The 14,110-nt window shown below is 35.9% G+C and overlaps 1 protein-coding gene across 1 annotated transcript in view; it reads right to left on the bottom strand.

Annotated features, from left to right (window-relative positions):
* Nucleotides 1–6,981, bottom strand: part of LOC100888079 — an 8,389-nt gene extending 1,408 nt beyond the window's left edge. The window contains exons 1-4 of the mRNA XM_003728210.3: nt 6,672–6,981; nt 5,674–5,827; nt 3,237–3,288; nt 1–383 (exon numbers count right to left, since the gene is read on the bottom strand). The exon at nt 1–383 is cut by the window's left edge and continues 1,408 nt beyond it. Of these exons, the coding sequence (XP_003728258.2) occupies nt 1–383; nt 3,237–3,288; nt 5,674–5,806 (568 nt within the window). The 5' untranslated portion in view covers nt 5,807–5,827; nt 6,672–6,981. The remainder of the gene's footprint in view (nt 384–3,236; nt 3,289–5,673; nt 5,828–6,671) is intronic.
* Between the last annotated feature and the right edge of the window lie 7,129 nt (nt 6,982–14,110).

The following is a 14,110-nucleotide window of genomic DNA, read 5'->3' as shown; positions in this document are numbered from 1 at the left end:
TAAACGTTTCCATCCTGTTTCTATTGTCTATATAAGACGTTGGAATATGTAGATCTCTACACATTTCTACAATGCAATTTTTGATCGTTGTTCCACCGGATTTAACGTTCTGTACGAACGCCATTTTCCCTTCCCGGTATCTCTCAGCAAGGCCAGCTGGATCTCCACGTGTAAAGTAGTTAGGAAGCTGGTTTCGCAATTTGAATGCAGTTATGATACGGGATACATTATTATCATCGGTTATTGCCACAGGATTTCCTTTCATCTTGAGGAGTGGTTCATCAGCAGCATCACCAACAACCCCAGTCGTAGCAATGTCGGAATACAAATTCTTTTTGGTTCTTGGGTGATAGATTTTCCCGGGTCGGCTTCTTACACCGTCACTGTAATAGAGAAAAATAGAACAACAATTACCACCGATAACATCATGACTAAGTTTGAATCTAACTCACAGCATCAGCTGTGCCTGGAAGGCGAAAAGCAAACTCAATCACGGCACTCCGCGGGTTTCATCTCCCGATACAACTACGATACATGTATTTGGGATGTACAGGTGGACCACTACAATTGGGCTCCCCCTACACGTAGGCCTATATAAATAGTGCAGTGGTTTCTTAACGTGCAAAGATGGGGACTCTCCTCTACACGGGGAATCAATTTAACGTCCTATCCGAGGGACGGAGTCTTTCCCACTGTAACATATAGCATTCGTCTAAGAAAAGGGGGGAGGGGCACGTCAACACACAACACAGACTTGAGGCATCCACCTGGGTTGGATTCGAACCCTATGTCTTTGGTTCGACAGGCCGCAGACGCTTTACCGACTGAGAAAACATCTCTTCCAGTTTGATCACTTCATCAAATATCATGCACCATAGTGAACCAAACCTATCATCAACAATTACACAAAACGAACAAACTAGGGTACATGACAATAGTTATGTAACAGACATTGTGTACCTCTTCAAAATTGGATAACGATAAGTAATAAGACCAACAAAAAAACATATAGAATTACATCAGTTACTTTAGGTAGGTAAGATAAAAAAAAAAAACTGAAGCTGGAACATAAAGAAATCTGTTTTTGACGTAACATCGAACTTCTTCTAATATTCTTTTAAAAGAAAGCAGGAAAAAGTAAGAGAAGCAGGTTGATGAAAGTTTGCACAAAATCGGAAAATAATGAGAAGGTTGTGAAAATCGTAAGTATGAGAATCATTTCCATTATTATACTTATTATCATTATCATCATTCTTATTATCATCATCATCACTATTATTATTATTGTTATTGTTATTACCATTATTGTTATTATTACAATTACTATTGGTCCTATCTATTTTCTGCTTTCATTAATGAACTTAATTCAAAGATTGGATTCCCTCTTTAAGGGGCGGATCCAGCCGGCGGCAGGGGAGGGGGCCAATTCGTGAGAAAATATTTAGCGGCGAAACAGCCGGCCGATAATTCGCTCAGTGAGTGGGGGGGGGGGGAGGGGTGTCATATCTTATATGTCCATAAATACGAAGGTAACAGGAGCTAGAAGTCTACGCCATTATGCTCGTTGCTAAGCTTACTTTATTCTGCCGGAGAGGGCAGTATTTCACTGTTTCGTACAGACAAGTTTCTGATGGATATACATAGCAAATATCACATTACTACACCTCTCCCTTCTTTGAGATAGAGTTCCTATAATGTTGGAGAAGGTGCATTAAGCCTGTTGAATACATACAGTATCGGCACATAATAGTATGTAGCTGAATCGGTTTGGATATTAAAATCAAATCTAACAACCAAAATATATCTGAGTGATTTGGCTATTTTCTTCTGAGAGTTGTTAGCACTTGTATTTGTGTAGTCCTATACGAGGTTAGTTATATTTCAGATCAACTGAATGCAAACACAACAATAAAAAGGACTGCTGTCTTAAACCTGACATTACAAAACCCTTGTCGAAATCATGAACTGCAAAATACTAGACAAAGTCAAATAGAACTTTCATAACACTAACAACCTTGAAAACACCTTATTGAGGTCTGCTAAACACCAAACTGAAACAATAGAGTATTGTGCAACATTTGGCACTTCAACATCATTTGCAACAAAGTTGTGCATATGTGTGTACCTGCACAGCATGACAATAAAATAAATGTTATTAACCAAAATAAATCATTTCTGTTCTTGTACTTTTCTTTTGGAAACTAATGATGCAAAGAACATGCAGTCCAAGTTAAAAATGCATGGTACCACACAATATACAACAAGAATGCTTCTGAACGAAATTACTTATAAACACATCATGTTTGTACTTTCAGTGTACAGTTATTTCACATACATACATGTACGTACATTTAAATCATTTTTTGTTTGTTTGTTTACAATATCTGTTTTGTTTGTGAAATATTAATCCTCTTTCCATCCTTCCTCTCTCCCTTTTCAATGAACAATGATGACCAACATTAAAATAATCATCATCATTCGAACAGTATCTCTATAAAAAAAAAATTGACTGTTGCAGTATTGAACTCACAACTGAAAATTGCTTGAAAAAATAATTTAGGAAAAAACACATTCCGTATTAATGAGTGTGATAGAGTGGAACTGGTACATGGTAGATGCGAAGCAGAATGAAAAGTTTACCGGTAAATACAAACATCAGAATGACAAAATGCATAAACATCCGTTGGGGGGGGGGGGGTCAAACTAGCTACTAAAATATATATGAGTGATTTGGCTATTTTCTTCTGAGAGTTGTTAGCACTTGTATTTGTGTAAAATCCCATCCTCGTCGCCAAATGTCATATCTTATTATGTCCATAAATACGAAGGTAACAGAGCTAGAAGTCTACGCCATTATGCTCGTTGCTAAGCTTACTTTATTCTCCCGGAGAGGGCAGTATTTCACTGATTCGTACAGACAAGTTTCTGATGGATATACATAGCAAATATCTCATTACTACAGGGGGGTAGTGTGCACTATTTTTTTTTGCTCCCGAAAATTTGAAAATCGCGTCGGTCGATAATTTCTGGCCCTCAAAAATTTGAAAAATCGCACCCCCCCCCCCCCCTTTGAGCGCCAGGGGGGGGGGGGGAGGGGGGCCATCTCCAAAAAAAGGTAAAATTTACGGGGTATTTTTTCCCCAGGGGGAAGGGGAGCCGGCCCCCGGGCCCCCTGGATCCGCCACTGCCCCCCCCCCCCCTTTCGACCCTTAACATCACACCATATTGATTCTTACCTGCCTGCTTGTTTCGGAAGTGGGCCCTCTCCTGAAAACCTGCCCGACCCTTCTGTGAAAATACAGAGCTCGATCGTCAAGAATTCGTGATAAACCATTTTAGAACTGTGTTAAAGGAACTACCCTAAAAGCTTAAGTGTAGATATTCTGAAAATGAGATGGATTTCTGCCCTTTGATGTACAATAAACCTTACGAAAATGTACAAGAGATTCATAAATGAAGATGTTCTTGGCATGCTGTGATGCCTTTTAGCATGACATGGGCACAGCCATTTTCTTGAAAATGTGACGAGGGGGCAACCAGGTGAAATTGTACATGTATTATGCACCAAGCTTTAGTTGGGAAAGACTTTTTAAATCAATAACAAAACATTTACTTTACTTATCAACGAGGAAAAATCATAGCTGCGAAGATTAGAAATTATATTTGATGAAAAAAATTATATAACAGGTGAACAATAATTTGTAACTAATTGATTTAAAAAAACTTGAATATAGCATTTAACAATTTTATTTCTTTCATGAGAAACCTTCACCCCAGATGAGCAACAACTTATTTATGCAATATGCGTTTTGGCAATTGAAGTACATATTAGGATAATAGAGGTGAATGAAATGCTTCACCACACAAACCTAGAAAGGAAGCATCCATCAATTTGAATACATTTACTTGATAAATGTCTTCACATAGTACATCACGTTAAATCAAGAAAATCGCGATGCCTTTGTCGTACTGAGAAACTTTACATTATTCTTGCTTTATGCCTCTCTCGTACAATTTGTTGGAGAATATTGTAGATGAATGGGCAAGATTATAATAAATCTCTCAGAATAATTCAAACTATTTCTTGGGGTGAGGTTTCCTTTGAATTTTTAAAGTTTCCTCGCGATGAGCCTTAACATTATCCTTTACTTATTATTTAATCTAAATAGCGAGAATACAAATAACATAGATACATGTACAGTGATTAGCTGTTGCTTTAATAGAATCAGACAAACATTATGGCTTGCGCACCCTATACCTAATAACACGTAATGTACAGTACGTCCCAGAAAAAACGAAACCGAGAATTATCGATGTTTTATCATAACTAAGTCACATTTATAAGTAATAATTGAAACATATTTGGAAAGCTTAGATCCTCCTCTTTCATTAATTATTTTGATGCAACTCATATGATGCATATTTTACGCATGAGTGATTAAAATCAATTTGAAGAGAGGAAACCAAAAAGTAATTTGGCGGGCGGTATCTGAATTTCAAAGAGAAAATCACATTTCTAAACAGTTGAGTTTCTGCCCTTTCATATGACACTTCAATCAGGAAAAATTAGCAAGGAATGACAAAGTTCTGCTTGTTTAAATAGTGCTTGCATTTCCAAAATTTTATCAAACGAATTCGTTTTCACTGGCTGTCTGCCGTAGCGAAAAGCAGAATTGATAAACGACTTAACTCCGTTTCGTTGACAATCAGCCATTCTTGAAGTCTTTCGTCTACGGCTGATTGTCAACGAAACAGAGTTAAGTCTTTTGTTAATTCCGTTTGTTGCTACGGCAGGCAGCCAGTGAAAACGAGTTCGTTTAATAAAATTATGGAAATGCAAGCACTACTTTACACAAACAGAACTTTGTCATTCCTTGCTAATTTTTCCTGATTGAGGTGTCATATGTAAGGGCAAAAACTCAACTTTCTAGAAATGTGATTTTCTCTTTGAAATTCAGAAACCGTCCGCCAAATGATTTTTTGGTTTCCTTTCTTCAAAATCATTTTAATCACTCATGCGTGAAATATACACTATATGAGTTACATCAAATGAAAGAAGAGGATCTAAGCTTTCCAAATATGTGTCATTTATTAATATAAATGTGACTAAGTTATGATAAAACATCGATAATTCTCGGTTTCGTTTTTTCTGGGACGCACTGTATTATGAATTAAAATTCTGACTACTGAAATACCATCTATCGTAACAGAGGAATGAAATAATTTGGAACGGGCAATTAAATCAAAATAGACGTATACTTCATATATGATTACATTACGAAAATGGCCTATGAATGTACTTGGCTAAAATATCACTGTTGTACTGAAATAGCTGCTGCAATGTCAAGCAATGTATACGACAACCAATTTGTGGCAACTGTATTCGATAAGCCGATATACAGTCAATGGATCGAAATGCGCTGAATGATGCCTGTATTTATTATACATGTATTGGTATTACTTTTAGGAACCATCGTGAAGTAATCAAGTCATATATCGCAAACGGGAGAAGGTTATAGTGGTGTCAACAGAAATTTACAGACTATCAAGAAACCATAAATTATTGAAGATATGCTCCTCTAATATGAGTTTGCAATTGACCGCGCTATACAATCATGAATCGTGCATGATATTAGCTTTCAAGACTTTCCTCTAAAATTTGTCAAAATGTACCTGATTGTTGATGAATATAGGTAACTAATGATGGGAGCACCAGAAGTAGTGCAATCAAGATGAGTGTTGCAGGGCGAGTCCAGCTTTGAATAAATCTGCATCTGTTTGAACTGCGGTATAATCGAGAAGCCATCTTTGGTGTATACCGACCATTCTGTTAAATATGAAAATGATAAATATAACAATGTTATGTGTAAATAGACGAACATATCATGACGTTCCAGCCTTCAATTGGCAACCACACACCTGCGTGAAACTGAAGAGTGATGTAAACGGAAACTAAAATGCGTTCGTAATCATCCCTTCCCGCACCCGAAGATCCCTATATATATTTTTATCCCATTAATTTTCTTTTTTATCCCCCAAAACTTGATTTTCCCATGCCGTTGCCCTGGTTATATGATTTGTATCTGAGCGTGCATGACATTTCACAAAATCTGTTATGAACTTTGAAGAATTGATACTTTTTTTCTTCTGAATATTGTTTATTTCATAATTATTGATTTTTATTAAATGGTTTATCAAAATTTACATTTGTCCCGATTTAACTGGAAAAAAATATTAACAGGTACTCTATATTAGTGCATCAACGCAAAAACATTACTATCAATATGACTTGGATGCTGGTGTAAATAAATAAGGTTTTTAGGGGGAAAATTGGTAATTTATGTTATCAATATCAAGGAAACATGAAACTCATGAGTGAGTTGCTAATTTGTCTTGTGATTGTTGAAGTAACGCTTCATGTCATTAAAAATTCATAACTTTCCTATCGGTTATCCGGTATTGCTCAGACTTTTTTAATAGGTTAAATTTGTCTGATTTTTGCTTCTATAAAAAGTAAGTTATTTTTGGAGTGGACTTGCCCTCTAATTCAACCTCATATTCAAGCAATCTTTGAACAATCTTGTTTAGTCACAAAGTCTTAGTTTGTACGACTATATACAACTCGATATATGCACATCTGTGAACTCAAGGATATAGAGAAAATGGCTTACCAACAGACAGATACAATGTTCCTTCTCTGCTCAGTATACTGGAATTGATGAGGCAGAATTAATCCCTTATGACGTTTAGGATAATTTCAGCATAAAATATTGCATTAAGTCTACACACGCGGCCAAAATATATAGGTCTCTCTGGAGACATGCAGGTCTGCACCAACTCGCACTGGGATTGTAGTATGGCTGACATAGCAAGAACGAAGAAGAGGACTGATCGTATTTGCCTCAACACCAATTCCTAACTAACAATGGTCGTAAATGACAACCCGTAATCTTGCCATTAGCGAATAGGCCATTTTAATTCGTAAAGAAACCAAATTTGATACATAAGTGCCTAAATGCAAAGTATTTCATTCACCTGATAAGAATAATAGTATTTCAATAGACAGAATGCAAACTGCATATTTTGCTAGATAGGTCAAGCCATAATGTTTGTCGTACCTGGCAACAACTAATGCAGTTCGGATTCTGTCTATTGAAATACTATTATTCTTATCAGGTGAATGAAATATTTTGTAGTGAGGCACTTCACAAATACTTAAGCATTTAATTTGGTTTCATTACGACTAATGGCCTATAGACCAGTTCACGGTAAGCACATTACTACAATGACCCCGAATATCCACAGATCAGTTTCAAAACATGAAGAGGTCCCACTTTGTACATTTTGAAATAATCACTCCTACAGCGATGGAGATGCTACATACTTAGCCTTTGTTTCCCCTTTTCAAAGAATACTTCCACCTGTGTATCATGGAGTGCACTGCTTGTGCATTCATGAATAATGATTACATAACTTTCATGAGCACGTATATCCAGTATTTCGTCTACGTGTATTTCAAAATTTGTTCTGCAATGACCTTTATCTGCTCATGCTCAGACTGCAACCGTGAACTGGCTTATTCCACCATGCCCTACCTATAACAACATTAATGTATGCAAATTGATTCTTACAATAGATCAGTTTGTAGTTAGCATATTATGGTACAAAATGACCCCGAATAAATGTCATTATTAGCTTTTGTTGTCGACCTTTGAAAAGAATGTTTCCACCTGTGTACCGTGGAATGTACATTCGGGGCATACATGAATAGTGACTTTTAGATTTGCACGTCGACATAGTGGACTGCTACGTGTCACGTTCTTTAAGGTACACGTGGTGTCCTTTTAAGGCATTGCCATTGTATTAAAAGGACGTGGTAGAGAAGGACTGGAATCAAGCCGCTCTCCTTTGACCCCATGCACCAAGCCACCGAAAAGTTATGCGCTAATCTGCAACTGTTGACCAGGTGGTGAGATAAAAGAGCGCATGAATTTCAGGATTTAGAATTCCTACATCAGAAAATGGTATCACAGCAACTGTTCGCTGTCCCTTTCAATGATTTCTCATCCATTGTTGAATGTGTAAAGAGTAGGACAAGCGAACTCAAACTTGTGTAATTTCATCCTTTTTTTAACTTAAAAAATACAAACGCAAACACACGCATTAGCAAACTTAATGTTATTGAAGATGGTAAATCATGGATCATAATAACGGGACATTAAAACATGCACAAATTAGCGCATTATCCTAAACTATTGAGTTTTTGTCAGGATGTAATTTTTCTTTTAGCAACTCTGGCACACAAATTATAAAAAGGACGGAGTTCTAAATTTGAAAATTTGTTTGATGAACTATTCCCAATACAATCCCCATATAAAGTTTTGGATTTAAACTGACATTTTGCCGGTAATTTAATATTTTGCAATAAATGTAAAACTGGTGCCTGGCTTCCGAAAGTCCCCGCAGCGGAAGCGCGGTTCGGAGCATGGAACTTCAAAGCCAAGTGGAATGTTACACATCCCATTGTTACGCTTTAAGTCACGCTTTAGAAGTCACGATTGCGTTTGAATAAATTACAAGAGTTTCGTCTCCTTTCTTTCACCTCCCTGGTCACACGTAGCAGTCCACTATATCGACGTGCAAATCTAAAAGTCCCTAATAAATCATATCATGACTCCCTATCCAGCATTCTTCTCTGTCGATTCACAAATTTTGTGAAAATGGTCTTTGTTTGCTCATGCGCAGATTGAATCTACGAATTGAATAATAACAATAGACATGTTTACCCATTTTCACCCATAGCTGAGGCCTAACAAAAAAATTGTTGGTTTGCCGTTTGCGACCGACCCCAAAATTTTGAAATCTACGGTCGGCTTTCAACAACAACAAAAATTACCGTTTAAAAAAAAAAAGGTATTAAAGCGTATCTGCCATAGTTTACAGGAGGGATTAGACTGCCCTGCAAGGTCACTGGACAGGTGGTTATCTCATCAACTCAGCTCTCAGTTAACATAAGAAAAAGAGGATCATGGGGGACCAATGGTCACCGATTAGGCATGGTTTGTTATATAGAGGGCGCAAGTAGCTACAAGTAGTGCAGTGGGCCTTTAAAGCATTAAAAACTGAAAAATATCAGCCAAAAAAAAAAGTTTAAAGAAAGGAAAGATTTCCGACCAAACGACCCATGTTTTTGGCTCCTAAATGGCAATACAACCTCTTTTTTTAAGGCCTTATCGTGATGAATAATCGTTTGTCAGACGTTGCTCGACATTATTACAGCAACGATCAATGTATGTTAAGTGGATTCTATGTATTGAGATCCCATGTTCATCACAGTTTGAATGAAATGGCTGGGAAACAAAATCAGTGGTTATAGGAAGAGCAAGTAGTTTTACGACCTGGGCCCCGTCTTACAAAGAGTTGATATCAATCGCAACTTATTTGCGATTGATATCAATCGCAACTATGTACATAAGAGATAGGAGACTGCAAACTTGCGATTGATTGGAGGACTTGCGTGGTCGAGTGGATACGTCGCAGGACTATCGAGGTCCGAGGTTCGAGTCCCACCACGGCACTAATGTCTTTTGGCAAGACATTGATCTACATTTGCCACACTTAACCCAGGTGATGTAAATGGGTACCTGGCAGGAATTAATTCCTCGAAATGCTGGAGCGCTGTATAAACGGGCTAAAGCCGGGGTAATAATAATGCGCCTCTGAATAGAATAGATAGACGGCGCTATAGAAATGCCTATTATTATTTATTATTTATTATTCTTTAAAAACAGGGCCCTGGAGTCCCAACTGGCAACCAATTATTTCAAGTAGCTGCTGTTTTCTAATATACAGTGCTGTTACCTTTCATGTCCGAGGTTCAAAGCCGCCAATATCATTGGGAAGCTTGAGTAGTGATTTTTTCACAAAGAAATATCGTTATTTCAATTTTGTATTCGAACAGATGGTAAAATATAAGTACAAAAACCTAATTGTGTCAAGAAATGTGCTTACATTGTATGATAGCAGTTTTAATTTGTGAAAAATACACGCTATGAATATGACGGACAAAGAAAGCGGACAAAATATACAGTTCCTCAGGTAGACAAAGGAACATCCCTTCACTGCTATAAAGTGAATATGCATGTGACACCTGTTCTACATATTTTTTCATATAAGCAGTGAAGGGATGTTCCTTTGTCTACCTGAGGAACTGTATATTTTGTCCGCTTTCTTTGTCAGTCATATTCATAGTGACATGTAGTTACATGTTACAATCCTAAAACCTGCAATTTGACACTGTCTTTTCCGATTACTTCCAGCACACGAAAATAAAAATTGAATTTGTTCAAGGCAGTTATGGCAGTAAGTTCTCTGTGCAGATTAGTGCCCACACATTCCCAGTCGAGTAAAATTGATTAATATTACAGGAAATGTTGCTCCATTTCCTTTCGCCTGTCTCCTGTTAAGGTAAACGCTATGTACTGCTCGTATTTTCTGACAAGTGGTAGCGAAAAGTAATTATCATTACAAAAGCATATTTCCCTTTGAAAGTGGCCCGTTAGTTTGCAGCTAGGCAGGAATGTATTGACAAACTAAACATTGGGTCCTACCCCTTTATCTTTACCAACATGTGAGGTGTAGAATCTTGATTGAAATAAATATTGAGTGGTTAGTTCGGTTGATTATCCAGTTTGGAATCAATACAATTCAACCCAATACTATGAATTTTAATCAATATGCGGTGTAGGCGATAAGGCTAAATCACAAGTATTCTTATCATGTTTGTCGGAATAAGCCGGCTTTTCTTTGTTCCTATTCACCTCATTTTTCTCCGTTCAACCAACCTTTATAATTTCACATGAAAAGACATGTATTTATTTATTATAGTTTTTTAACATATTGTTATTGTTGTTTTTGTTGTTCTCTGGCGTTCTTTCCTTTTGCATTTTATTTTGATCTTACTATAATGTATGATCACATATACTGTTAAAGGGGAAGTCCACCCTGAAATTAAGTTAGTTTTAATAGGAGTAGAAAAATGAGAGAAACAAGTCAGTGAAAGTTTGAGCAAATTCCGATTAAAAATAAGGAAGTTAGGATTTTTGAAGTTGTGATCAATCAAACACAAATTGGCAACTCTATGACGTATCATGCGAGCTCAACCTCCATTTGCTCAGTACTAAAAAAATCTAAAATTTTCATTTTCCCTCAAGAAAAATTTCAACCATACATGCACCCTAAATATAATAATTGCAAATATGTTTCTATACTCCCCCTGCAAGGAACAAATATATATTCCGTCATCAATAACGAAGAAAACATGATTTTATGGAATATTATGCACAAAGCAAATGAAGGAGAGCTCGTATATAAGTCACAGAGTTGCCAATTTGTATTTGATTGATCACAACTTCAATAATTCATAACTTTCTTATTTTCATTCAGAATTTGCTCAAACTTTCACTCACCTGATTTTCTTATTATTCTGCCTCTATCGAAACAAACTTATTTTGGGGGTGGACTTTCCCTTTAACAACTAAATTATTCACACCCTTACCAAGTTTTGTAATCTTTTAAAAAGAAATCCAACCTCGATAGCAAACTACGCTAAAAGAAAGCAGAAAAAATAGATAAACATACTCGTGAAAGTTTGAATGACATCGGACAAAAAATGAGAAAGTTTGAAAGCTGCAATCACTAAAGGTATGGGCTCATCAAATTGGCTGAATTGGAAATCTCTCTGTAATGTAGTGGCAGACAACTTTCCCATTTGTTCCAACCCCAAAAATGACTAAAATTCACCCATTGAATCAAACAGCCAATCAACCAATCAATCTATCAATCAATCAATGAACAAATTAACAAATCAGTCAACAATATGACCAACAAAATAACCATTCAAATAATCAATCAACCAATCAATCATTCAACCAATCAATCAATCAATCACCCAATCATTCAATCAATCAACCAATCAATCAATCAAACGATCAATCAACCAACATAGATCACTCCAAATGATCTATGTGATGGAGTTAATGCAATTGAGATTAGAATATACTTTTTTTGGTGGACAGTTGCTAAAATCGATTTTGATTTATCATTATTGATTTACCAATCAATTCACCAATCAATCCACCTATCATTTAACCACTAATTGATCGATCAATCAGCCAACCAATTAACCAATCAACTGATCAATCAACCAATCATTCAATCCACCAATCATTCAATCAATCAACCAATCAATCAATCAACGATCAATAAACCAATCATTAAATCCACCAATCATTCAATCAATTCACCAATCAATCCATCTATCATTTAATCAACCAATCATTCAATTAATCAATCAACCAACTAATCAATCATTCAATCAACCAATCACTCACCCGATTGATCCACCAATCAATCCATCAACCAATCAATGAATCGATTGATCAACCAATCTATCAATCAACCAATCAATAAAAAGTAAGCATGTTATAGTTTCATTTTCATTTATTTTGTATCTCACTGAACCTTCTTATTTACATTTTTCTTCAGTTGTATAAATTGTAATATAATCACATAGTAATAAATTTAAAGCACATTTGAGAAAGAATGCATAGATTGCTTTAAAAATTTACACGAATTATACTCAAGAATGAGTTTGTCACTTGTAACAAGTAAATTAAGTATATATTTGGAATGATTGGCACAATGTGGTGTAAATGGGAATGAGTTTTAAAAGAAAGGTGGATAATTGCGTAGTCATAGCAAAAACCCAAGTACATGTACATGCATGTGTTTTATTTATTACACACTAGTATCATGTTTAGATCCAGAAGGGGATAACTCAGAAACTATTGCAGAGAGCTAACAACCTTCTACTCCTCAGTAGATGATCCATCTATTAATCCAATACTAGCTTAAGCATTAAGGTACATGACTGGTGAGATATTTCCTAATCATCTATTAATCCAATACCAGCTTAAGCAATAAGGTACATGACTGGTGAGATATTTCATGATCATCTATTAATCCAATACCAGCTTAAGCATTAAGGTACATGACTGGTGAGATATTTCATGATCATCTATTAATCCAATACCAGCTTAAGCATTAAGGTACACGACTGGTGAGATATTTCCTAATCATCTATTAAATCCAATACCAGCTTAAGCATTAAGGTACATGACTGGTGAGATATTTCCTGATCATCTATTAATCCAATACCAGCTTAAGCATTAAGGTACATGACTGGTGAGATATTTCCTGATCATCTATTAATCCAATACCAGCTTAAGCATTAAGGTAAATGACTGGTGAGATGTTTCCTAATCATCTATTAATCCAATACCAGCTTAAGCATTAAGGTACACGACTGGTGAAATATTTCCTAATCATCTACTAATCCAATATTTAAGTATTAAGGTACATGACTGGCGTGCTAGTTTGAAGCTAGTGTTCCTCTGACAAATTAGTTCAAAAAATATATCTTTTCTTTATAGGATGACAAAATTCTAAAGGAATAATAATATATACTGAAAACACACTAAATACGATATATAATTTTAGCTACTGAGTATACTTTTCTCTTAGGCAGTGGCACCCTCATAACTTTTATTATACTGAAAAGGATCCTCTGAAAAAGTAATGACGATTATAATAATATTCTGCTTATATAGCGCTTTATACAATGTCTTTAAGTGCTTATTATTTTTTCAACATTCAAAATCACGATTCATAATAATGAAACACATGCATGTGGGAAATAACAGTGGAGATTAACAAAATTGCAAGCAAAGATTAGTCATGTATTTGTCTTTATAATATATCGGCTGTCATACATATATATCCCTCAAAAAAAGTTTGGAACCTCAAGTATGATTAATTATATCTCTCTTGGTATGGCATAATCATCACTATGTTTACTCTATGGCCTTATTCCTTATTTTAAATGATACCCCATTTGTTTTGATTTTTCGGTCATGGAATAAGCAGCAGATCAATTTAAGGGGCAAGATCAAAAGTTGCAAAAAGCACTGCTCTTGTTCGAGTGTGCATTCAAATTGTACTATTGGCTATTAGCCCTGGGGGGTGTTTCACAAAGATCCTAAGTAGAACT

The sequence above is a fragment of the Strongylocentrotus purpuratus genome, unplaced genomic scaffold (assembly GCF_000002235.5).
Source record: "Strongylocentrotus purpuratus isolate Spur 01 unplaced genomic scaffold, Spur_5.0 spur5_scaffold_18, whole genome shotgun sequence".
Classification (NCBI taxonomy): Eukaryota; Metazoa; Echinodermata; class Echinoidea; order Camarodonta; family Strongylocentrotidae; genus Strongylocentrotus; species Strongylocentrotus purpuratus.
Note: the sequence above shows the minus strand (reverse complement) of the source record. Positions and strands in the feature narration are given on the sequence as shown.